Source organism: Neopsephotus bourkii, unplaced genomic scaffold (assembly GCF_033783945.1).
Source record: "Neopsephotus bourkii isolate Nb327-2 ecotype Australia unplaced genomic scaffold, CSIRO-AGI_Nbou_v1 NB_1707, whole genome shotgun sequence".
NCBI classification, from domain to species: domain Eukaryota; kingdom Metazoa; phylum Chordata; class Aves; order Psittaciformes; family Psittacidae; genus Neopsephotus; species Neopsephotus bourkii.
The window spans coordinates 7,944,011-7,971,429 of record NW_026902181.1 but is presented as its reverse complement, the minus strand read 5'-3'; the positions used below and the strand labels follow the sequence as shown (position 1 = coordinate 7,971,429).

General features: G+C 39.5%; 1 protein-coding gene across 10 annotated transcripts in view; it reads right to left on the bottom strand.

The window, feature by feature from the left end:
- The window catches only part of BEGAIN (brain enriched guanylate kinase associated), a 176,886-nt gene that overhangs the window by 38,751 nt on the left and 110,716 nt on the right, over window positions 1-27,419 (bottom strand). For all 10 annotated transcript variants that reach the window (XM_061376411.1, XM_061376414.1, XM_061376412.1 and 7 more), the window contains one exon: window positions 20,487-20,553. In XM_061376411.1, the coding sequence (XP_061232395.1) occupies window positions 20,487-20,553 (67 nt within the window). The remainder of the gene's footprint in view (window positions 1-20,486; window positions 20,554-27,419) is intronic.

Here is a 27,419-nt window from a genome sequence, read left to right as displayed (position 1 = left end):
GAGAAGAGCCACCATCAAGCCAGTCTTTTTATTCACTCTTTCTCTCTGGGAATTAGAGGGCAGCCTCATATCTGAGTGACAAAACTGACCAAACGTCTCACTGAGGTAGGTCATATTGGAATTTTGGAATAACTGAAGATGATGGAGTAGAAGGAAAGGAGTTTTTCAAGGGTGATCCACACAAGAATCTTGGGCTTCTAACCTCTTTCTCCTATTCCTCTGGAGCATGGAGCTTCATCTCCCCTCACTGCCATGTAGATGACCATTTCCTACAAGAACTGCCTTGGTCTCCATCCTTCCTTCCCATACACTTGGCAGAGGATAAGGAAGATGAAGGAGGTGAAAGCTTTTGTGTCTACCTTTCCAAATCTATCCAATTCCAAATCTGTCCTCTTCCACATCTATCATCCCACAAGCCCATTCTTACACTAGTAAGAATACTCTGTTCCTCTTAATTCAGTACTTGCTTGATGAGATACAGAAGCCATCTTCTGCAAGAAATGAAGGATAAAAAATTACTGGCCTAAATCATACACCTTTCTGGTAGGGTGTTAGTTGGTCTGTACTCAGTGTGTTCATGTATTTTCCCAGTTACACATTCAAATTAACCTGACAACTGAAATGCAAGATTTACTTGCCCTTTATTTTGGCTTTTGTACAAATATGTTTAAATTGTCCTATTTTTTTTTTCCCAAACATGATGTGATTTTTCAATCATCATGAAGAAATGAATCCTGTAGATTACATTTTTGAATTATTTGACTTCTACACTTGTTTGTTAAAAAAACACATATATATTTAATCTGTCAACTATTTTTTTGAGGGAAGATGGAGTTGAAAAACAAATGTGAGAGTTGAGGGGGGAGGGTGGACAAATGCACAGAAATGTCCTTTTTTGTCTCAGAAAATATTTTTCATGCTTCATTATGGCAAAGCAGGCAAAAAGGTTTGAGTTTCATGCTGCAAGTGTAAAGCCAGTCCCTTATGAGTAATGGCTGCTATTCTTAAAGGTTGTCATTTTGGATATAACACATTTAACAGAGGCTTGCATACAACACTGTCCTATTGAAAAGTACTAAGCTGTAATTTTTCTTCATGAGCATACAACAGCTGGAGACATCTGCTCTGGGAAGGAAACTTGATGACTTGGGGAAAGGTGAAGATTCCTGGGAGAAATAAACCTGGAGCCCCTGGAGGCAATAAGACAGCCATACATGGGAACTGGTGACTGAGGTTATGGTTCTTCACATCCAGTTAAAGCATTTTGCCTTTCAACCCACACACTTTAAATATCAGGAAGTGCTTTGCAAACTAGCATCTTGTCATGGTTTAAACCAGGACATACCTCCATAAGACATATCCCTTTTCTGGAATGCATTCTTCAACCCCTATTTGTAGGGAAAGTGCTGCTGAAGTCACATAGGATAGCAAAAGTCTCTGGATTTAAGTGAGATAATGCTAAAACCACCATGCAGAGCAAGTTAATTTGAAAGAGTTTAATTAGGATAACCAGTTTATAGGGATATCTCCCAGGGAACTGATTTTGTCTAATGAGAATGGATGGTAGTATCTACTGATTAACTGGAAGAGTGTTAACATATGTTGACTTAATAGGGAAGGAGGACTCCAGCAAGTTTCAAAGTGTGTTCAAGGTTTTTCCTAGCTCAGAAGAGTAAGGCCTGACTTTGTGTTACTACTGTCAGAAGAGATTTTATTTAGTAATGAATCTCATTCAGACTGTTTTACACACAAATTCTTCCTTCCACCAGCAGATTCCCCAACTGTGATATAATAAGGGAAATATATATCTTTGAAAAGTCAGACAATCTGTCTTCCTGCAATAAATACAATTAGAGAGAGCTTTAAGGTACCTTAACAGAGAGAGGAAAAGATGCCAATGGACACAGCAGACAAGACAGGATTGGCAGATGCTTGTGATATTTTAACAGCTATGTTCCTAGACTTTCTACCCTGTTTGCCTTAATTGGGTGCTAAAAAATTATTCCTACTCTGATCACTTCACAGACTTATATGCTTGGCTTTACGGAATTTGTTGAAACCCCAGCTAGATCATTGTCTTGGTTTCAGCTGGGATGGAGTTAATTTTCTTCCTAGTAGCTGGTACAGTGCTGTTTTTGATTTAGTATGAGAATAATGTTGATAGCACACAGATGTTTTATTTGTTCCTAAGTAGTACTTACCCTAAATCAAAGGCTTTTCAGTTTCCAGTGTTCTGCCAGCGAAGAGAAGCACAGGAACCCAGGAGGGAGCACAGACAGGGCAGCTGACCTAAATTAGCCAAAGAGGTATTCCATGCCCCATCACGCTCATTACATAAACTGGGAGAGTTGGCCAGGAGCTACCAATTGCTGTTTGGGATGGGATGGGTGAGTGAGTGGTGATCAATCGTATTGTGCTTCTCGTGTTTTTCTTGAGTTTTATTCCTCTCTCTCCCGTCTTTAAATGGATATTATTATTATGATAATCATTGTTATTATTATATTTTACTTGATTTCAATTATGAAACTGTTCTTATATGAACCCGCAAGTTTTACTTTTTCCTAATTCTCCTCCCCATCCCACACTGGCTGTGAGGTACTTAGTTGCCAGGTGGGATTAAACCATGACAATCATGTACAAAATTTTGCCTTCAAAGTTCCTTTTAATGTCATGTCCAAGATATGTCTCCAGACCTTGCTTGTACTGACTTTTCATATCCTTTCCCTGTGAAACAATTTGTGTTTCTCTAAAATTCTTAGTATCCAAGTTTAATATAATTTGGAATGTCTTATGCAGTGTATGCTGTAATAAACTGTACTTTAATACCGATTAATGTTGCCCTTTGATTACCCTTAATTACTTGTATAAAGTCACCTTTGTTAAGAGCTTTTACTCTGAATTTAAAATTCCCTCCGGGTACAACAAGGTCCTGCTGAGAAGGTTCACATTTAAGATCTCCCTCTGTTGAATTTTAGTACTGTACCCAGAGATTCAGGGCAGAAAAGTTTGAGTGCAACAGTAACACAAATGATTGATACAGCCTCTATCAAAGTTACCAAACTTTCTAATTTCTATATTTGCAATGTTAATGTTTTCGATAAAATTGTCAGTTAACTTGTCTATTATGGTATTAAAAAACCCTAGCTGCCAGAGCTAAGCTTTGCAGGAGTCAGCTACACAGTTATTAAGCACATTAAAGTAGAAGACAGCAACAAAAAACATTTTTCCTTCCTCCTGGCACCTTTCATTTTTGCAGGTGTTTGACTGTATTTCAGGAGTTCTAGTAGAAAATCTATGAAAACAGGTTATTCCCCAGGATCCCGTTTTACTGTAAAGACAGCAGTTTACATCACCATTCTGCTCCTTCCTCATTTCTGCTTCCAATTCTTGTTACTTCTTTCAACTTTCCAATCTATTGCACTGTTTCTGTATGAGACCAGACCCCCTACTAAGAAACTGTGGTCATAGAGAAACCATTCCACTTTTCTCTCTAGCCACCATTTTCCAACCCCCAGCCTGCTCCTATTAAGGTTGTCAATCATCTGAAGACTTTTGGATTCAACTGCCCTGTCTGGACTCAAAGCATTCTTCCCCAACAGCAGTATCCTACTCTATCCTCAGCCACTGTAAGCATGATTCCTTTACCTGTGTAATCACAACATCCTCTATCACAACAATAGGACAATGGCTGGTCCTATTCTGTAAGTAGGCACCTACTGAGGCCACTTTCTTGTGCACCACATGCTCTAGCTTCAGCTTTCTTATACACAGGTGACTGTGTTAACAGGACAAATATACAGCAAACATGTCTAATCTGGAGGAAGTATGAAAATAGTGTTTCACACTCCATAAGAAGTGTGTAACTTTGTAAGTATTTACAGACTTTTGAAACTATAAAAAATGTATTGCCGAAAAAAAAAAGGGGGGGGGGGGGGGCAAAAAGCAGCAGTCCCCTGCCAAGTGTCCCCCTGCAATTTCCTGCAGCAGCTATATATCAATAAAAGCATTTCATATTCCAGGAGAGGTGTGGGGTAGAGCTTTGTGTTTCAAATAGGAAATAATGGATCTCATCAAAGGAAGTATTCATCCAATTACTAAGTCATTTTCAACATGAAAAAGTTGCATCTACCAGTTGACTTTGATACCTATATCTTCTCCCCAGGCATTTGCTATTGTATTCTATGGATACAGGGTTATGCTTAAAAATACTGCATTTTCACTATGAAACCTACATTGACACTATTAAACCTGACCTTGTCATTCTTCCTCTTTAGTCAAATACTTCCTTAAAACTCACTTGGTAGTGTAATAACAGATAGAAAGTTCTAAGAAAAAGTCAATTATCTGAAAAAACAGATTCAGGAATCTTGGTCTCTCTTAATTACGTTAGCAAATTTTGACATCGTGACCAAGAACTTACCATCCTGCAGTATTGGAAATCTCCTCAGAATTACTTAGGACACCTGTTACTGGTGCAGGAGGAGGGAACAGAGTCTCAGTAGGAGGCAAAAAGATACCTGGACACACTGCAAACTCACAGCATAAGACTACACCAACTCTCATGAAAACCCAATATGCTGCTACAAAGCTGAGTGGCTTTAGTGTCTTTAGTAGAAGGAGGATGAGAGCAGGTGGAGAAGCTCAGTAAATTTGTAAGAGGATCTCTGTAGAATTGACCTTTCTCTGAGGCTTTTTCCAACAGTTGAGACATTAAGAGGCGATGATCAAAGCCCTTAGAGCTCATCAGATTTTGATTAAGAAGCCCCAGGCTTTAAGTCACAGGGATCCCCTTCATATTATACAAAACATTTGTTCAGATCAGGTTAAAACTGGTTTCCCCTTTATAATAAATCAAGGCTTTTGTAACCCTCAGACCTTGGTAAAGTTATTGTTTTGTTTTAAAAAGCACTGCTGGAACAACAGGAACATATCCCTTTTCTGGAATGAAATTTTGTACCCTGCTAAACACAGAATGATACTTAGAGATGCTACTTGTATAGTCATTTGTACAAGACCATATTATCTCACCCCAGCATACTACCAAGCATTGACACGGAACTTAGAGAATCATGCCTGGAATATGAATTTAATGTTTAGATAATGTACAGAAAAAAACCATACAAAGCTCTCATCATAAATACCCTGGCACTGGGTAGCTGTCTGCTAATTCTTCAGTGCTTTTGGCTGAATAGAGTCCAGTAAATATGAAAACTGTATTTAGAAAAGGACGTATGCTTCAGGCCCTTGAGGAAAGCTCTGCATACTTGAGTAATAATTCTTGACTTGTTTTTAATGGTTGTCCTGCTTCTTTTCCCGGTTTGATACACTGTTTTCAAGAACAAATTTTATGGCACCACCTTTTCACGGATTGGAATTTTTTTTTTCCTAAATGTTTGAATCTTCAGTCTTTTTTCTTCTTAAGAAGGATAATTTTAAGTGTTTTTCTCTTTTAGGACACAAAATAATAAATACAGATATCCAAAGCGAACAGAAGAAGGGATTCATAGCTTTAAATGACACAGTATTATCACTGTCACAGGAGCCTGCTATTTATCTCTCATAACTTAACCTTACCTCGCCATCTGCAAGTAAGGCACTGGATAAAGCTGTTTCTAGTCTCTAATTGGTAGAAGAGGGGTGCCCAAAAGGTGTTTATGCCCATGGGCTTTGACACTTGTTCTAAGGTGACAGTCATGGTGTAGAGGTGTTTCCACCTCTTACTCAACAAGAGAGGAGCCCAGGAACTAGCTGAACCCTTATGCTGAATTAAGTCTGAAGTAGGTGACATCAAAACACTCATTTTGTCTTAAGTTCTGACTAGTGCTTTCTTTTATTAACTTTGTTGAAAATCTAGTAGGTGAACAAAAGTGAAACTCTTAGGAAAAATAAAAGAATAAGATTTCTCCTTCAGGGCTCGTTGCATTTCCATTATTTATAATAGCATTTAGTTTTCTTTCAATCATCTGGAAATTCTCCATGGTTCTAAAATACATATTAAAACCTCAAACACCTGTTTTATATGGTCATTTCAAACCCTGAATCTGTGCTTATAAGATTTGCTAAGTTAAAACCATCCATTTTTAGTTATCTGTGCTTCCTATCATCCTCAGTTACTATGAAAATAAAAAATATTTTGTCATCTCATGATATAAAAACATTTTATTTTCCCAAACACAAAAAACCTAATTGACTTCTCCATTACAGCCAATGCACAACCACCATGCCTAGTAGGTAAAATACCAAAGTCATTGTTTAATTTTATTCTAGTTATATAAACTTCAGCTGCATCATTATACCTAGTATCTTACAAATTCTTTTCCTGTATCTTTTTGCTTACTTCACCAATTCTTTCTATTTCTGGGCTTGTAATTGGTGTACTGACTGCTATTTGTTCCTCTTTCCACCTGCTACTTGCATAATTTCCATTTTATATAGCAGGTTTTACTTCTTCTTTTAAAGGTTTTTCATCATAGCTTTCTTCTGTTTTATTTTTAAATGTGGGATCTGCTTGTAGCAAAACAATGTGAATGGTGATTGGTAAGTGTTTAAAATCTTTTCTTCTGGATTGTATGGCTCAAAATAATGATCAGTTTTGCAAGATTCACTCTTTTGCATGAAACAAATATATTAATGTTTTGGGGTTTATTTTGTGTACAGATATCAAATGTAATAAATTCATGATCTGTCACCTCTTAAAACACAACTCAAAGATGAGTCTGTGTTCTTATAATGAAGGCAAAGAGAAAATTCCTTCATGTTTAATGCAGCATTTTCATAATCAGAAAATTGTTATTTATATTTTTTAGCACTATTAAAGAGATCTTTATTACCTGTAAGTGACCAGGATCATAGGTCATTGAAGATGAAGATAACAGCATTTTCTTTTTTTTCTTCTGTGGGCTACAAATAGCTGTTTATATTGCACAAATTGTGGCAATGTTATGGTCTGTAGCAGGCACAGATCAGCATGTGATCTGCCTCTGCCTTTTATTAATAGTTGAGGAATATTCAAGACTACTATTTTAGAGTTGCCAGGGGCAATACAAAATACTCTTCCCAAGCTCTGCAATCAGCTTGATCTATCCCAAACAAGCTAATTCAGTCTTTTTAGTTGCACAAGTCTTTTCCATGAGCTTCAGTCATAGTCTGGCACCAATGCACATGCATTGCTTCCAGTTCTTCTAGTTTATGACTAGATTCTTAATGCTGGCATAATACGCAGCTCTTCTTATACCCTTTGGTGACTGGATCGTTTTTATCATTAACATCTTGATATTATGGCAAATAAGAATGCTCAATTTTTTTCCTTTCAACTTCCTTTTTGTTATTTTGGTTGACATCTGGCTCACAAGTTCCACAGACAGTACTTTCCTATTTGCTGTTGCAGAGTACAGCCAAACCAGCTTCTTTCCTCATGGCAAACAGATCAGGATTCCACAGAGCCTAAATCTGCCACCTAAAGCCATATGCTTAGTTAGCAACTCTCTTCCTGGGCCTCCTGCTTTCTATTCTATTTTCTTTGAAGGATAGCAAGGCTCTGTGACCTGGAATTATAGGGATGGTTTCCATCTTTCAGCAGTCTACTGATGACTTTTCTTTTGGAGACAATAAATCTAACTGTCATTAGTCTGTGAGGAAATTACCATTAAAATTCCTCATTCTAATCTCTGAGTCTTTAAAATTGTGTTAAATCAGCTCAGGGAAGGGTATATGTAGTTAACATGTTGGAAGAAGCAGACCCATGCTCCTTTAGCAGTCTCTTCCAAAAGGACTTCTGGCCTGTATTTCTTCTTCCTCATGCAATATATTCTCACTCTTTATTTTTCACCTCTGGCTATTTACCCAGAAGAAAAATTCCTGGAAGCTGAGCAATGAAAGCTGGGCAAGACCATGTAATGAAGGTTTACCAAAATTTCATTGCAGAGAATGAAACCAATTACACGTATCACCGTGGAGTAAAATAAGCCTTGTTCGAGTGGTTTCCCCTTGTGATGTTACATTTACTGAGCTGATGTGTCACTGTAACTGGGAACCCTGAGATGTGGATACATTAATATAACAGTATGAAAATTCGTGGAGGAGCAGAGCAGGTACCAAGGAGGCATCTAATGGGGAGACAATTCTCCAGTCACCACGGGATGGGAAAAGGAGAGAGCTGCTTTCCTTGGTACAAAGTGTCTCACAGGGCTGTCAGTATCTCTCCTGCCTACAGACTATTTCCTTCCCCAGTGCACTCCAGAAAAAAATATATAACTGGGTTAAAAAAAGTGATCAAGGGAATACATTCAGCCTGAGGTTAAAAAGTTCTGCTTTCAGGTTTCTGCTGGCAGTATGAGCATAAGGGTTTCTCCTGCTTGTAGGGTAGGCTTGGTGTAGCTCCAGGAGAGGGTTTTGCTTGCTCATGTCAGGTTGATAAAGTCAGATACATAGCTTTACATATGGGAAATCTTGACAAAACAGGTTACATGTCCATGTTTTGCACTCCCTACATTCTCTCATTAGCATCTTGAGTTGGTTATTGGATGGTTGCATCCTATTAGAGGAAATCAAATCTAGATTTCTGATAGATTTTAATCTGCTTTCCTGGCATCTTATACATAAATTAAAGTTTTACTTTATTCATCCTTTGCGTATGTATGCACTGCATTCTCTGATATCTCGCTGCATCCACACTAGAAACTTGAGAGAAAAATTGCTAAAATGTTTAAACAGGAAAGTATAGAAGTTTTTGAAAAAAAAAAAACAAAACAACCCCAAAACAACCCTTGAACTATAAGGTAATTTGAGACAAAAAAAGTCCCAATATATTGTACTGTGCTCTCTTCAATTAAACCTGCAATACCGAAAACTATGTTTTGTGACAAAACAGAATCCTCTAATACTTTAACACCACCCAACACTAGAACAAACTTCATTGAGCTTACTAAAGATGATGCATTAAGATCCATTCAGCAAATTATGCTTTAAAAACTGCATTGAGAGACTTGGGCTAATTTTATTAGAGGTTTTAATACTGATTTTCTGTCTAGTAGTTGGATAACTGTAAAAGAACTATTTATTAATTTAAAGCTCCTACAGCTGATTGATGCATGCTAATGCATTTTAGATTTAATAATCACATCTTCCTTAATTGAATTGTATTTGCTCAGACAGAGCATATAATTAAATCAAGTCTTCTCTAATCCTTCTCATGCCAGATTATTCTATGGTACACTGGGGAAGAATAGTCAAAAGTATTAATTTAGTTAATTTAAGCTCATTGAAAAAATCCATAGTCACACTGTGGATATTTGGGATATTCATAATTTTCCAAAATAAAAAGATCTATTTTTCCACATATATCTTCTGCAATAGTGAAGAATTGTATAGAAGTGGCAAGACTGAAAATAAGGCTAAGAAGGAAATAATTTGAAGAAAATCCAGGAAATTTATAGAGCAGACAGTGAAATCTGCGTACCACATGACCAGCAAGCTACTTCAAAAAATGCCTTCATGGAGATCAGGGCTATCAGAGGGAAAACAGAAAACAAAGTCAAGACATTTCTAAGAAATCACAGAAGAGAAGAAGGAGAAAATGTTTTACGGAGACTGAGACGCCACTGTGCTTGCATGCACCTGGACGGCTGGTTTCAAGACGCAAATCCAGGACCAAGGGTATTCCAAGATATAAAGGATTAAAAAAATTGGCTTGAATGAGGAGAAAAAGTCCATTAGAGTTGGGGATGGATTTCATGAAGACATATCAAGGAAAAGCAAGAAAGGTATTTGTAAGGCAAGAGATTTATCTGTCAGCTGAAGTTTTTGTAATCTACTTTGCCTTTCTACTAAAAGAGTTACAAGTGAGGAAGATAGAGTTTAGGCTTAGAAAGGTTTGCTTTTTTAACACCTTTTTCTGCTTACTGTGGACTTCTTGATGTAAGAAAAATACAGGAATATAATTCATAGGGGGATGTTCAAGCTTAGTATTTTCTTTTTTTTATGATAAATCAGAGGAACTGAATATATGGATGTCCATAACAATTTAAAAGATTTAGTCTGCAAAAAGAGAGCTATGGAAATAAGCTGTATCTTTTCCCTGATAAATGATGTGTTGTCTCAAATCTAAATTACTTATCTGATCTAATTTGTCCATCAGAGCTAAATTATAGAATTTATCCTTTTTAATAAACATTGTTTTCTGATTAACAATTACATGCAGCAGAATCCAATTTCTCTTCTTGATTTCCAAACAATATAATGTTATTAAAGATAATATTGTGGGGCTATAGAGTTTTGTCTGATGATTTTGATCTTATGCTCTATGGCATTTCAGTTCAAGAAAGATTCGCTCTTAACATCAAATTCAACCTTGTACTAGCAAAGGACTCATAAAAATTTGTTTCCTTGACTACTCAAAGTCACAGGCTTGAAATTTAATTCCATAGCAGTAAAGGAAAAACCTGAAATTGACACTGTTATATAATTAATAGCATATCAGAGAAAGAAATCTGGTTAGTGAAGTGCTGTTGAGACACTGCTTGTGAATTAAAGGCATGCTTTCCTTGCAAGTGATTTGTAAAACTTATACAAGATAATGACTTTTCTTTCCAATACAAAAAGTACTCGTGTTGGTCTTTAGTGTCTCTTCATGAGGCAAGCACACGTTAACTTAGGTCAATAGGAGTATTGCCTTTCAGAGCAGTGTACATCAGTTCACATGACTTATCACTGATAGCTGTAGGGGTTTGCTCCTTGTTTGAAATAAGGCTATCACTGACAGTTGTAGGCGTTTGCTCTTTGAAATAAGGCCAACATACATGGCATACAGTATGCAAAAGTGTATGCAAAAATTTTATTATATTATAATAAAAACTGCTTACATCTGCTCCTCCTCCTGAAGCTGGTCTTGTCACAGTGTCATCTGGAAATATTCCTGAGGCTTTCAGTTCAATGAGTACCCTGTGTCTAATATGAGCTTGGGGTAAAGGCACCTATCTCCTCTTACCCAGCTCTTTTGGAATGGAAATCTGAGCAGCAAATTTATGTTATAAACAGGAAAACTTTATCTAAATTCAGTGGCTGCAAACCTGGTCTTAGCATGCTAAGGAAGGATTGTGTCAATCATTCCTCGCCTAGGTTCTGCTTAGATAGACTCTGATATAAAATATGGATGAACAGGGTACCACTGCACATACTGATTGCTCCTCTAAGGATGAATTAGCTGGCTGCTCATCTTTTTAAAGTGCTCAGGACTTTACTCTAGGCACTAGATATCTTCTGTGGCAAAAATATTCTTTTCAGTTTATAACTGTTTTATCTTGCTGGCTTAAGACCAGTTCTTTACGAAACCTTCAGTACTGAGGATCTGCTGTTTATAAATTAACATAATCAGTTCATTGCCTAACCTCACTGACAGCAGGACTAACTTATTGGAAGCCAGAGGGATGGTTTTGCTTGCCATAAGATCCCTTGGTCTCCTGCAGCATTGAAGCTCTCCTTGAAAAAATATCTTACCTATTAACTTATTAAAAGCCTTTCAAAGCTGGCTAGTAAACTTCATGGCCTGTGCTCTTTCTACTAGCAATTTAGGTGAAGCTGACAAAATGTGCTCATAGTCTTTCTATGTACCTATTATCTCCCATATTTCAAATCAGTGACATGCCTTGCCAGGGTAGAGGCCTACTGGATAATAAAATGCTAAATAAATTATAGCTGGAGGGTATAGAGATGGTGTTGATTGATGCTGAAGTCAATGTACTAGTATCTTTGGAGGCTGTGTTAGTGACAATAGGTTGAAAGAAGAAATGTTTGTTTCTAGAGGGAAAAAGAAAGAAGTAGAAGATTATGTATTATATCTTGGTGAACAAAAAGGACTCTGCTGGAGCTACAGGCCACTTGTGGTAAAAAAATTGACCAAAGATAGAATCATAGAATAGTTAGGGTTGGAAAGGACCTTAAGATCATCAAGTTCCAACACCCCTGCCATGGGCAGGGACACCTCGCACTAAACCATCTCACCCAAGGCTTCATCCAACCTGGCCTTGAACACCAACAGGGATAGAGCATTCACAACCTCCCTGGGCAACCCATTCCAGTGCCTCACCAGCCTAACAGGAAAGAATTTCCTCCTTATATCCAATCTAAACTTCCCCTGTTTAAGAGTCAACCTATTAGCCGTTGTCCTGTCACTACAGTCCCTAATGAAGAGTCCATCCCCAGCATCTCTATAGGCCCCCTTCAGATACTGGAAGGCTGCTATGAGGTCTCCATGCAGCCCTCTCTTCTCCAGGCTGAACAGCCCCAACTTTCTCAGCCTGTCTTCATACGGGAGGTGCTCCAGTCCCCTGATCATCCTTGTGGCCCTCCTCTGGACTTGTTCCAACAGATCCATGTCCTTTTTATGTTGAGGACACCAGAACTGCACACAATACTCCAAGTGAGGTCTCACAAGAGCAGAGTAGAGGGGCAGGATCACCTCCTTTGACCTGCTGCTCACGCTGCTTTTGATGCAGCCCAGGATACGGATGGCTTTCTAGGCTGCAAGCGCACACTGAAGCCGGCTCATGTTCCTTTTCTTATCGACCAACACCCCCAAGTTCTTCTCCACAGGGCTGCTCTGTATCTCTTCCCTGCCCAGCCTGTAGCTGTGCCTGGGATTGCTCCGACCAAGGTGTAGGACCTTGCACTTGGCATGGTTAAACTTCATGAGGTTGGCATCGGCCCACCTCACAAGTGTATCAAGGTCCCTCTGGATGGCATTCCTTCCCTCCAGTGTATCAACCGAACCACACAGCTTGGTGTCATCGGCTAACTTGCTGAGGGCGCACTCAATCCCACTGCCCATGTTGCTGACACAGATGTTAAACAAGACCAGTCCCAACACCGATCCCTGAGGGACACCACTCATTACTGGTCTCCAGCCGGACATTGAGCCATTGACCACAACACTTTGTGTGCGGTCGTCCAGCCAGTTCTTTATCCACCGAGTGGTCCATCCATCAAATTGATGTCTCTCCAATTTAGAGACAAGAATGTCGTGTGGGACAGTGTCGAACGCTTTACACAAGTCCAGGTAGATGATGTCAGCTCTTCTACCCCTTCCATCAGTTCTGTAGCCCCATCATAGAAGGCCACCAAATTGGTCAGGCAGGATTTCCCCTTAGTGAAGCCATGCTGGCTGTCACCAAGCACCTTGTTGATTTTCATGTGCCTTAGCATGCCTTCCAGGAGAATCTGCTCCAAGATTTTGCCAGGCACAGAGGTGAGACTGACTGTTCTGTAATTTCCTGGGTCATCCATTTTCCCCTTCTTGAAAATGGGGGTTATATTTCCCTTTTTCCAGTCATTTGGAACTTCACCTGACTGCCATGATTTTTCAAATATGATGGCCAGTGGCTTAGCAACTTCATTTGCCAGCTCCTTTAGGACCCGTTGATGGATTTCATCAGGTCCCATGGACTTTTGTGCGTTCAGGTTCTTAAGATGGTCTTGAACCAGATCCTCTCCTACAGTGGGCCCAAGGTTTTCATTGTCACAGTCCCTGCATCTGCCTTCCAAGACTTGGGTGGTGTGGTCAAAGCCTTTACCAGTGAAGACCGAGGCAAAGAAGTCATTCAGAACCTCAGCCTTCTCGAAATCCTGGGTAGCCAGTTCTCTCAGTAGCTTCCGGAGGGGGCCTATGTTGTCCCTAGTCTGTCATTTATTTGTCATGTACCTATAGAATCCCTTCCTGTTATCCTTAACATCCCTTGCCAAGTTTAATTCTATCTTATGTTGACGTTCATATACACCTCTGACACTGTTCTCTGAGCATAAGGGATGCAAGTGAAAGAAGACATTATCAAAATTAGTCTTTCTCCATCCCTCTTTTCATTTTCTCTCCACAAATATAATTGTCTTCTTATCTCAATTAATTCCATATTCCCTTCTGTACAGATAAAATGACACGGTTTTGAGTTGTGTAGCTGCTATATGATTTCCAAAAAGTGTTTTTCTTTATTTAGAAATGAAATGTATTATAGAAACAGGTGACAACCCCCCTGTAGCAACCTGGACTGAATACCAGTACTCCACTTGTATATGGTTTTCTTTTCCTTTCTTTTTTTTCTTTTGTTCAATCTATGATAAACGCTGTCTGCCATTTTCTGTTTGTTCTGTAGACAGGAGTTAAGTAACTGGCATTGTAAATGAAATCTAAGAGAATCTAGGAAATGCATTGATCTTATTTGTAGTCAGTGGATTTGCATAAATAAGGCCTTTAAGTTATTTTGAAACTTGCTTCTTGCTTCTCAGTGACCTTAGCTAAGACACTTTCCTCTTCTGTGCCTTATTTTCCACATTCATAGGTGATACCAGCTTTCACTGAGGACTTTGAGATGAGAAGAGCCTTCTTCAGAAGGCCTTTTCAGGCTTATTCTTACTTCTTCATTTCCCTTTCTTTGTGGTGAGTTGGCAGACATTCAAAGGCCGAAGACACTTACAAGGAAGTCACAGGTCAAAGATACCCACATCCCAGAAATATTTCTATTATTTTCAGTTACTTTGAAAACAACAGCTGTTTCTATTCCCAGCTTGTCAAAATGGTAGCCCCAGGGGGTGTCCTGGGATGCAGAGCCCTAACCATGGAGATCAGGATGAAGAAAACAATCAAAAACCTCAGGTATCAGAAATGTATACTGGGGGACAAGAGATAAGACACATGTTGAGAAGGAAAGAGCTCTGTCATCATGTAATAGAGATGATGTTGGAAGCAAGAAGCACCCACCACCACTTTACTGCTTTATAAGGCTGTAGTCATGCCTGTGGAAGAAGTCCTACTGAGAGGGAGAGACAGAAGAATAATCCCATGGCTTTGGAAAAAAATGGAAACTAGTTTTCAGAACAGTCTCTTGTGTTCACCTACAACAATTAGGAAGAGGATGGACTGCCTTATGAGTCTCTGAGGAAGAAGGATCGCTTTGCCAGCCACATAACAGTGGGATAACAATGGGAAATGAATCTCTATTCAGACAGAGAAAAAGAACTGAGGATTACTGAAAGCCTGTGTGCTTGTGTGAAGACATATTCCAAATTTACCCAGAAGGATTCATTTGACTGCAAAACTAATGGATCTACTCAGTCTGAGCCTATCTAGTTGCTGCAGGTCTTAATGTGTGTAGGTTTAAAAGGCTGATTCTACTGTCCATTTGGCAATAAGTTTTTACTTGAAAAATGAGTGTGAGAACAGCCAGTGAGAGATGGAGGTCTTTAATACAAAATGCCTGTAAGCATAAAAAGGTAAAACCTAAGGTCCTTTTAGAAATGCATTTTTTTCAACTACTATTTTTATAAATGACTTGTTTCTGTGGCATTTATAGTCATTTCCTTCCTTAGAAATGTTTTTTGCAGTTGTTTTAGTCCACAAAGCATGGACCTTCTCTGGCTTCTGCCTTAACTAACCAACCAGTATAAATTTCTTTTGACATTCACAGCTGTCTTCACTGAATGTGAGCAAATGAGCCTGTCAGGTTGAGCTGACTCTAAACTTTTCTTGTCTTTGGGATGCAAATCCTTTTAAGTATATTTAGGTAATCTCTGTTAGATTTTCACGAGACATACAGTGGGGGGAGAAGCAAGTTATTCTTCATAAAGAAAAGAAAATAAAAAAGATGTGCTTTAAATCACTCCTTTCAAAGTCACTGTCAAATTCATCATAGAATCACAGAATGGTTTGGGTTGAAGGGACTTTAAAGATCATCTGGTTCCAACCCTCTGCTATGGGCAGGGACACCTTCCACTAGACAAAGCTGCCAAAAGCCGCATTCATCCTGGCCTTGAAGACTTCCACGGATGGGGCTGAAACATAATCATGTTAGGCTTCTGCTTTTGTTAGGTTTATGTCAGAAACGGGCGTCTTCTTCATTGCCTTCATCTTTCGTATATGATTTAAACCACACTGAGGGGTAACTGGTAGCTGTCTTGTAGCTGTCTTGGGAGACTCAGGTACAATCTAGTGACCAGTTTAAATTCCAAAGCCAAAGCGATGGGTTCACCCTGCTAGTTAGATGCTTTTGATTCTTGACTGAAATTGTTCATCAGATTCGTCACCACTGTCCATATTCTTTATCTTCTGGGCCTGGACTTCCAGCAAGCTGCTTCCTTTAAAACAACATTTCCCTGACGCAAAGCCTTAGAGCACCACATAAAATTCCCCAACTCATAATAATTATTCGTTGGATTTCCTCATATAGAGATGCTTAGGAATATCTTATGTCCAGCAGACCGGAAAGCCAAAGGTATTGAAGAGTTGTATAAATAACTCTCATTAATCAGCAGAGAGTATATATTATTTGCTGTACGTTGTACTCCTCCTTGAGCTCATAGAAAGAAGCAGCATAAAAATCAGTGTAGTGCTCAGATAGTTAAGTGTTTCAAACACGATTATCCTTAACACAAATCCCTCTTTACTGTTGGTTTATACAGTAATTACTTCCAAATTTATGGCAGAGTCACACCCTCTAGCCTGCTTAATGTAAATGAAAAATCAAGCACTAATGTGATATAACAGTTTTCATCTTGTCAGATGATAAAATGTATAATGCCTGATACTTGCTTTGCAGAGTGGGGAACCAAAGTGCCAGTAGCTATGGCCAAGGTGGGGAGCCTTGCAGGGCTGATGGAACCAGTGGGCAGCATCTCCTACACATCAAAGCATAGGAGTCCAGTCGTGTTGCTGATGTCTGACAGCATTCAGTATTGCCCACACTACCGAAAGGTCCTGCTCTGGTGCTGAGGGAGAAAAAAACAATTTCCTGCCTTAAAAACAGCAACCAAATCCAACAGGACTTTGAAGAACCAGAGTTTGGCAGCAGGCTTGAGGGATATGAGTTGGCAGTCCAAGGTGTATGTGGGAGTAAGGGTTTATGGACTGGGTACATTGGTTTATCTGCTCTTTCCCCAGGTCATCAGAGGGCTTTGTTCCTAACCATACAGCTGTCACCTTCCATATTCGCCACTAATGCTGCCTGTGTATTTTTGCATTAGTTGCATATAGCACGTATTTTAGATTGAACAGGGGTTTCATTCTGGCTTCTTGAAGGACTTTGCATGAGAAGTGAGCTTATACCATTGAGCTGTCTGTCTGTCAAGCTGTTGCTTTCTAATTACAAAAGACAAAATTTAGGGTGTTTCTGGAGAATGAGGTCTCATGAGCTTTTTGCAGCTGGATTTCCATGATAAAGTTTTCAGCAACATTCAAAATACAGATGGGAGAGAAGAAATGGGTGTGATTTTCATTGGCAATTAGGCTTATTAAGCAGCTCTTATTAGGTATTGGTTCTTCCCAAATGTAGATACCACTAAAAATCTGGCTTTAAGGGTAAAATTACAGGAACTAACTGCAACCAAAAGCCTTAAAACTTCAAAAGCTTTTTAAAATACATTGCTTAATTCCAGTGATGATCATATGGGGAATACCGTTGGACTGAGATCATATACAGGATTTATTAACATGTGGTTGGGATGCCTTGCATAATTGACTTGTAATTGCTGTTTGTGAGCAACAAGACCATGGCAGAGCATCCTTGGGAAAATCAGACAAGTATAAGGGAAAATGCGGACTACTTGTGACAAGTAGTGACTTGGAACTAGATATTATAAAAGGTTCTTTAATTGAACAGTCCTGTGATGTAATCACAGTGCAAAATTTGAGGACTCTGTTTAGTCTTTTCCCACATCTTAATGGAAAAAAGAGTTATAAAGCTCAAATATTTAAGAAGACAGCCTGTATATTCCTCTGCTTAACCAGTGCTTACAAGGTGAAACAAATCTTCTCCAGTTAAAGACCCAGACTGTGGTAAGAGTGAGAGTTTTATGAGTAGTGACAGCAGAATTTTAGCTCTGTGCTACATCTGCCTCTACTGTGCTATATGTTTGGTCTTGCCCAGTTTAATACAGCAAACTCTCCCAGCACAGACTGGTTTATATTTTGTATTTTTATTTCCAGTTTTGATGTGACAGAAGTTTCAATTGGATACAACTTGCCACGATCAGAAGTGTGCTCTCAAATTTTTTAAAAAATATTTTATAGATTTGCACTCAAAAGGAAGCAGAGTCTAGAAGAAAAATAACAGCTGCTTCAGCTTCTTTTCTGTGATTGCTAATGAATTTATGATTATTTTTTACATCCCTTATACCAAGAGCAGGAATGAAAGACTTTAACACTCAGGATCCCAAAAAAATTAGAAGAGGGTGGCCAAGGTGAGTCCTAGATTAATTATGATGAGCTGGGGCCAGTCACTGGTAGAGAGGGAGTTGTAAGGGCAGAGAGAACATGGTCTCCTGTGAGCATCCCAGGTCACCTGCAGACAGGGGGAGTGAGGGACCACTGCTCCAGGGATCTTCTTGTTCCTACTTGTTGCATTTGGACACATAAAATGGTCAAAACTTGTGTATGAGTCTGAGTGCACATATGTGTGTGTTTATATACATAATGTACCTGTGTATATAAAGAGATGGGGTGGGGGACAGAGGGAGAAAGTAAACACATAGTTTGTACATTTGGATATGTATAAAGGTAGAGAAGTCAAAGGCTTTTGACTCTGGAATGACAAACTGAGTAACTTAAACAAATATACATGGCTGTTCTTCCTAAGCAGGAAAAGGAGAGAAAGGTATCCAATAGCTCTGTCCTCCATAAGCTGTTGATTAACCAGACCAGCTGTTATTTAATCCAACTTTCTCTGAAGTATTGAGGGGTTTTCAAGTGCCCTGAAAATCAGATGGTTTGTCTTATCTAAATCAAATATGGTAGTATGTTCCTCATCTTTTTGCTTTCAATAGGATTTCAATTTGACATTTGTTTGGTTTTGTGTCTTCAGTTTCAATTTTTCAGACAACAAAGCAGTCTGGAGTTAAGTGCTGTACAGACTCTGGTTGATCTTCAAGCCTTTAAAGCTGCCTTCAGTGACTGTCATATTAGCGGGATATAAAAAGGTAGAGTGTTCCATGCAACCAGCCTTCTTTCTTTCTGTACTGTGCTCTGAAATAATTTCTCAGGGTTTTTAAGTGGATGCTTAAACATCAGGTTAAAAATTCTTTGCTTTGATCTGAAATACCTGATAAAAAAGCATGGATTTTCTAGAGTCCCTCTTTCTATGTTTGTAATATTTTTTTTACCAGTCAGAATGCCTCTACTTTATTTATCTTTTGTAATGCATATCTAATAAATTTCAGGCTGCAGATCAAGAAAAAGTCCCAAAGGAAAAAGAATTAAGAAAAGAAGAGGGAAGAAAAAAAATGAGAAAAAAATTTATACTTGCACAGTGTTTATATAAATTTATGAACAAACATCACTATAACCCAAATGTAACTTTGCCCTGTTGTTAGCCGGTTACAAAGGCATCAATGTTCTATTCATTGTCAGCTATTTCAACAGACTGCTGAGATAAGAATGATGTTATTTTCAAAGATTTGTTTCACATTTCTTAGTAAAGGCTGGTATCTCTCCAGTGTGTTGCCACAGTCCCTATTTACTGTGAAAGCACAATAATCTGTCTCACTCATTCCAAGCTGCCCACCTATGCAAATGTTACATATGATGCTTGTGTAAAATGCAAACTTATCCTAGCGTCCTTGTAGCTGTACATCAGGACTCTGGACCTATAAACCTTGTGCTTACATGTATGCATTATGCTTTCTAGGGCCACACCAGGTCTGGGGCTGGGTGGAAGTGGACGAGAGGACCACTGATCATCCTGAGCCAGGAAAGGAGGAAGTGGGTCAGTCTACAATTCTAAACTGAGGATCTTTGGAAGTTTAAAAATTTCCTCTTTAAACCTTACATTCACATTTCTCTATAGATTTTCTCCTAACAGCAAGTCCGATGTCCCAGCAGCATTAACAATGAGCCAGGGCACTATTTCTTTTTAACATCTCCAAACTATTTTGCATCAGTGGAGCTGTCTTTCAATACTAGTCCTAGATGTGAAACCCATAAATGGCACAGTGATTTCCTCACTGAGTTATAAATTGGCCTGTGACAGTGACACTGTGGTTGCAGACACATGCAGATTGGAAATTAATACACTGAGATTGAGAGTTATGACAGCATATAAAAGTCAGACCATTCAAGCTCTATTAAATCCCTTAATAAAAGCTGAGTTAAAACATCTAAGAAGCATGAGAAAACCTTGCATTACCTTATTTAAATTTGTCATTAATGAAAACATAAATATTTAAAACCCATGAAGTTATTAACTAAATTAACCAGAATTATTTTGAAGGTACAATTTTCTCATCCAGATCATCAGCCAGTGGAATTTCTGTTTAAACTGATAGACTTATGCCACCACACACAGCTTTAGCTCTGAAAGCTGATACTGATAAAGTCAGTATCTTTTTAAAGCATACTACGTTTGGAGCATTAGGGTGTTTATTTTTTGTCACAGATACATATACATTTGTCCTATGATTTAAGAGCCATAAACCCACATTTAATTAAAAAGGAAAGTTCACTTATGACAACTTACCATTCTGTAAAGTTTATCCTCCAGATCCTGATTAATTCTTTGTAAGGCTAGGTAATTGTTTTGTATCCTAAAACAAAGATGATATAATGTAATTTAATGCATTGATTTTCATGTTGTTCTTTACCTGTAATTTTTACATCAGTAAAAAACCTTGGCTTGCAATACTTGAAATCTTCTTTTTTATGACTCCTGTTGCAAGTCAGCGGTTGTCCTTGAAATGTAATTACCACCTACTTCCTAAGCAAGCTTCTTTTTTCATGTTTGCTTACTATAATTAGCATCAAATTCCACCAGGAAGTGAAAATATGTTTGCTGTTCTCCACTTGTGCGCAGATATGCATCACAGCATGGGAACTTGCACAAAGAGATTGTAGCTTTACAACAGGCTCAGGAATAATATGCTAGAGAGGAAGCTTGAGCTGTATGCTTTCTTATGTGTCTTTTAGTACAGAAAAAGATTCATGTGGCAATCTTAATAAGGAAAATTGCAGCAGAAACCTAATGACTGTAGCAAAAACACCATATAAAGAGAATATTCCTTCTTTTTACAGAAGTTCAAGGAATTGCCTGTTCTCAAGAGGTAAACATATCCTCTTTCTCCAGGATATACATTCAGATAGCTTAGCCTGGAAAAGGTTTATTAGCACCAAAGGATTGAATAGCCTCACAAAATGAGGCTTCCCTGCTTATTATAGAAAGATGCACCGAAGTTTCAATTTGTACATCTTTAGGTTGCTGAGATGGTAACCTTGGTATTGTAATAGACAAGCTGCACTGCCTGTGGGAAAAGCATCATTATTTTGGTAGGTGTGAGAAAGGTTTCCTTTTCTCTTCATTGAAGGTATGGAGGGTAGCTCCTTGGTCATGTTTGCACATACCACCTCAGCAGGATGTAAAGCAAATGTTAGAAGCTCAGCTGTGAAAACTTTGTCTGAATACATCTATATGTTTGCACTGGGAATCTTAGGTCAACAGGTCAAAGTATTTCCAATAGTGAGTTGATTTTAGGTAGAATGCAAGTGTTAGGGTTAGTTCACTGTAAGAGTGATCACAGATTTAATGCATGTTTTTTTCAGCAGAAAGCCACTGCTCTGAGAAGCCTGGATCTCTGTGTAGCTTCCATGATAATCAGGAAGGGACTGGGATTAAAGAAGTCTCTTTGGTTTATTGTATGTTTAGGAGTGGTTCTTAAAACTGGAATGAAGATTTGCATTTGAACCATGCCATTGACAACTGAGGGGTCCAACTCACCCCTTTGTGGCAGTGAAGCAATGTGATGGTTTAGGTCTCTCCCTGTATCTGTTACCATGGAGATTTTCTTTCCAGTTAAATGATAAAAATTCTCTGTTCAGGACAGGCCAGTGGCTCACAGTGCCTCTCACAGGGCATGCAGTGCTCTGGTTTGAGGCTCCCAGTAATATGGTAACATCTGCCCCACAGACCTGGGAGGGGAGTTCTGTGCAGGGGACATCTGCTCTGTGGGCATAAATGATGACACCCCCATGGATGAATCTCCCTGAGGTATCAAGGGTCAGCCCAGCCTCAGGCCATCCATTTCAAATGTGCACTGAGAGCCTGGGAGAAGTTTCAGTGTCATGTATATTTTGAAGAGCTATAGAGTGGAGATTTTCTCACTCTAAGGTGGATTTGTGGTACAGTGTTTGCTAAGGTGGTGACCCAAATGGGCTGAAAATCTGTGAGACTTGAACTAACCTGTGGTTTGGTCATTACTCACCAGTTCTCACAATGCCATTGTGTGAATATCTGTGTGACTTAAATGATTGATTGAAGTTTCCGGATCTCTGTATTGTCTGTGCTCCAGTTAAAAGCAGCATTTGCCACTAAGCCTCTGTATAGACATTTATTTGTGCAGATCTAGGTATACTTGGGATTTTCATGGCTATTTAGCTGTCAACACAACAGAGAGAAATCTCAGGGTGCCTTGTACACAGTTTTTCATGGCACCGTCAAAATCAGAAGTTATTTTGGTAAATTAGTGGAAGCAAAAAGGCTTAGATTAGCTTTGCCTGCAAACTGCTACTCAGCATAAACATAGTTATGTTTTGCTGGTAAGGCTGTGTGCTGTGGTGTGGAGAAAAAGGATTTAAAAAGTATGATAAGGCCTGCTGCCTGAGACCTGAAGTGCCCCAGGTCTGTCTGATCTCTTCTGTCATGGTCTGCAGTTTTTCTCTAATAAAGCAAAATAGAAAAGGTTAACCTTGGTTTTCACCCAGGCAGCTTGTGGCTCAATTAGAGGCAGCGTTAAACTGATGGAAACTTTTAGCACCTGAAACCTCCTAAAATTTTGCATGTGTTCAAAACCACCTGTATAAATTCCTGAAAGAAAAGGGGGAAAAAATATTGGTTCAGGACTTTTCTAGCTCAGGTGTCTCTGGTCTGTTCTGCAGTGTAGACCTACAAGGAGAACTCAAGGAAGATCCTGAAGTTTTTATTTCTAGAACTTTGAGTTCATTAATAAAACCAGCAGTAACTGCTAATTGCCACTTGGATATCTGGCTTGTGAGGGTGGCAATACAGCACTGGGTTTCCTCCTCAGCTTCTGTTGGTACTTTTTCTCTTGATATATATTATGGCAAGGTTGGTTACCATTAGTATAGTTGCTCTTTGATGGCAGCACTTCCATGCCATAGAGGATTTTTGCAAGAGCTTGTCACAGTCTGCTTCTCTGCTTCTGATTTCTTTTTTCTTTGACCATCGAATTTTCCTCTGTTGTATGTTTAGGAGAAAGTAGGCCACAAACCCTGGTTCTCTAACACATTAATTTAGCATGGATAAAACCTGACCACGTCCCAGTAAAATAAAATCCAATCTAATTGAAAAATCCACATTAAGTAGGAAACTGTGCTTCAAAAAGTGTTTCTATTGAGAACAGTATGCAAAGGTAGTCAAAATAAGCACAAATATGTGCACACATAAATAAGGACATATGCATGCACATATTTGCATATAACCCAAACTGGAAATCCACTGTGTCAAAAGAAGTGTCAGCAAATGTGGGTGGTGAGGAGAGAAATGGACTTAGAAATATTTGGAAGAAAGTGTTAAAGGGATAAAAGAGGAACAGAATAGTTAAATTAATCTGTGGGCAACACTGTAAAAAAAATAAAAAAAATTGTGAAAACTTCAAATCTGAAAATGACCAGATAGACAAATTGTAACAGCCTTGTTTGCAGAAAAAATATACCCACATAACCTGAACGTTGTATGAAACATTTTAACACTGTAAATCAGGCTTCTTTGTGATGAAAGCAAACAGTAGGTCAGCTTCGCTACCCTGTGAAACTGCTGTAAGAATAAGCTCCTGTGGATCAATAACTTATTACCATTTTTTGATGGCTTTCCTTGTTGTTTGTATTGTTAGGTGATACCCATGTACCTCCAGGTGCATATATGGGCATGTATTAAATGCATGTTTAGATTCTTGACCAAAATAGGGTCAAATGAAAAATATTCTGACTATATTGAACATTACATGTCTGGGTTCTAACCCAGCAGACAACACACTCTTCTCTAAGACTGCAGATCACCACTAAAGAAGAAATCTGCAAAAGCCTTTGTTTCTCTGTTTCCACTCAGTCTCAAGCCCTCTTAAGGCCACAAAATACATCTAAAGTAAAACACAGGCTTGAGCTGACCTTCTTGAAAGAAGAGAATTTCACCAAAAGTGCAGCTTAACTTTGAAGAGTGACTGCTAAAACAGTAACTTCTTGTTCAAAAATCCTTTCTTCTCTCTGTTGTCACCAGTTGGACTTTCTCACGAAAACAAGGGAGTTATCCCTTCACTTATTCCAAAGCTAAAACAGCTACAGGATTTCTGTTCAGAACACCCTGTCAGTCCATGAAATATCTTGCTTTAGGTGAAACAATTGGGGTGTGTGTGTGTGTGTGTGTGTGCAAATCTCTGTATGGGTTTATTTCTCATGTTCTGGCAAAAGGAAGTCAAGGAAGAGGGTCAGGAGGCCTACGTGGCTAAATAGGGAATTGCTCGGTATGCTCAAGTGGAAGAGGAGAGTTTACAGGTCATGGAAAGAAGGGCTGGCCACTTGGGAAGAATATAAGGCTGCTGCTAGAGGATGTAGGAAAGCTGCTAGGATGACTAAGGCCTCCTTGGAATTAAAGCTGGCGAGAGGGGTCAAGGACAGCAGAAAGAGCTTTTTCAAATACATGGCAGGTAAAACTAACACCAGAGGCAATGTAGGCCCGCTGATGAACGGGACGGGTGCCCTGGTGACAGAAGATACAGAGATGGCAGAGTTACTGAATGACTTCTTTGTCTCTGTCTACTCTGCTGGAGGCAGTCCTGAAGAGCCCTGTACCGCTGAGACCTCGGATGAAGATAGGTCAACGGAGCGGTCTGCCTTAGTCGATGAGGAATGGGTTAAAGACCAGTTGAGCAATCTGGATATCCATAAATCCATGGGTCCAGATGGGATGCACCCGCGGGTGCTGAGGGAACTGGCTGAGGTCATTGCTAGACCGCTCTCCATCATCTTTACCAAGTCTTGGGAAACGGGAGAGGTGCCTGAGGACTGGAGGAAAGCAAATGTCACTCCTGTCTTCAAAAAGGGCAAGAAGGAGGATCCGGGTAACTATAGACCGGTTAGCCTCACCTCCATTCCTGGGAAAGTGATGGAACACCTTATCCTTGGTGCCATCTTAAGGCATATCAAGGATAAGAGGGTTATGAGGGGCAGTCAACATGGCTTCACCAAGGGGAAGTCGTGCTTGACCAATCTCGTAGCCTTTTATGAGGAAATAACACGGTGGATGGATGATGGTAGAGCGGTGGATGTGGTCTACCTTGACTTCAGCAAAGCCTTTGACACGGTCTCCCACAGCATCCTTGCGGCTAAATTGAGGAAGTGTGGTCTGGATGATCGGGTAGTGAGGTGGACTGTGAACTGGCTGAAGGAGAGAAGCCAGAGAGTTGTAGTCTATGGGGCGGAGTCTAGTTGGAGGCCTGTATCTAGTGGAGTGCCTCAAGGGTCGGTACTGGGCCCAGTATTATTTAATATATTCATCAACGATTTAGATGAGGGAATTGAGTGTACTATCAGCAAGTTTGCTGATGACACTAAGCTGGGAGGAGTGGCCGACACGCCAGAAGGCTGTGCTGCCATCCAGAGAGACCTGGACAGGCTGGAGAGCTGGGCGGGGAATAACTTGATGAAATAAAACAAGGGAAAGTGTAGAGTCCTGCATCTGGGCAGGAACAACCCCAGGTTCCAGTATAGGCTGGGGAACGACCTGTTAGAGAGCAGTGTAGGGGAGAGGGACCTGGGGGTCCTGGTGGACGACAGGGTGACCATGAGCCGACACTGTGACCTTGTGGCCAAGAAGGCCAATGGCATCCTGGGGTGTATTAGAAGGGGGGTGGTTAGTAGGTCGAGAGAGGTCCTCCTTCCCCTCTACTCTGCCCTGGTGAGACCTCATCTGGAGTATTGTGTCCAGTTCTGGGCCCCTCAGTTTAAAAAGGACAGGGACCTGCTGGAGAGAGTCCAGCGCAGGGAAACTAAGATGATTAAGGGAGTGGAGCATCTCCCTTATGAGGAAAGACTGAGGGAGCTGGGTCTCTATAGTTTGGAGAAGAGGAGATTAAAGGGTGACCTTATTAGTGTATATAAATATATAAAGGGGGAGTGTCACGAGGATGGAGCCAGGCTCTTCTCAGTGGAAAACAATGAAAGGACAAGGGGTAACGGGTACAAATTGGAGCACAAGAGGTTCCACTTAAACCTGAGAAGAAACTTCTTCTCAGTGAGGGTGACGGAACACTGGAACAGGCTGCCCAGGGAGGTTGTGGAATCTCCTTCTTTGGAGACATTCAAAACCCGCCTGGACACGTTCCTGTGTAGCCTTATCTAGGTGTTCCTGCTCCGGCAGGGGGATTGGACTAGATGATCTTTTGAGGTCCCTTCCAATCTCTAACATACTGTAAAAGCTATGACGGGGCAAAGTTGTTGTACAAGGTAGGGTCTCAAGGAGAAAACCCAGCATGAACTTTGGAGTCCAGTTTTGGTTCCATGATTGGTATTTGATTTTTTTTTTTAATTTTATCCTAAAAAAAAAAGAGTTATGCTGATCACGTCAGATAGGGGACTACAGTGAGATATATGAAAACCCCAATCTCTTTTCAGGTACTTTTCAAAGCTGAACTTATGCTTTACAGTTAATACATTAAAACTTGCTCAGCAGTGCCCTGCTTTTGCTCCCATGAGAAATAAAGAAAAAGGCCACGTCTAAAAGTTTGTAGAGAGGTCAAAAACTTGACCATTAAGCCACATAAATGACCTCCTTGTTTGGCTAATAGAGGGGAGGCCTAGCAACAACACAGGTAATTCTGGATAAATTAAGATACTAAAGGCATTCATTCAGAAAGGAATATAAGTGGATGGCCATTCAGCTCTCAGAAAAATTCTGCACTTAGTTATGGAAGTTTAATAACAGAAATGTTTTCTAGTATGTGAGTGAATCCTGTACACAGGGCTTATTTATTTTGGGGTTTTTGTGTGTTAATTTTTCTCCCTTTATTGCTCTTGAATAAAGCAAGAGATACATTATTGAAACTAATTCAAGTTTCTCGTTTTTCTCACACTGATTTTCCTTGTGACATGTTGTTGACATGCTTTTGGATGACAGTTCTGTATTAGACGTTATCCTTCTCCAGGCTGGGAAATCTAGTTCAACTTGTGGTATGCCTTGCTATTCTCAATTGAAACATATTTCGCGCTCACCTCATAAACTATTTTGGACTTCAAATATGATATGTCTTCAGGGGAGTAATCACCTTCCTGAAACATAATTTCTAATGTGAGTTTTCTTTGTAATACAGTACAATGGCTCATTAGAATATTGGAAAGTCAGTTCTACCAATCTGATGTTTGGTGTAGATTCTGCCTAGAGCAAAGGAAG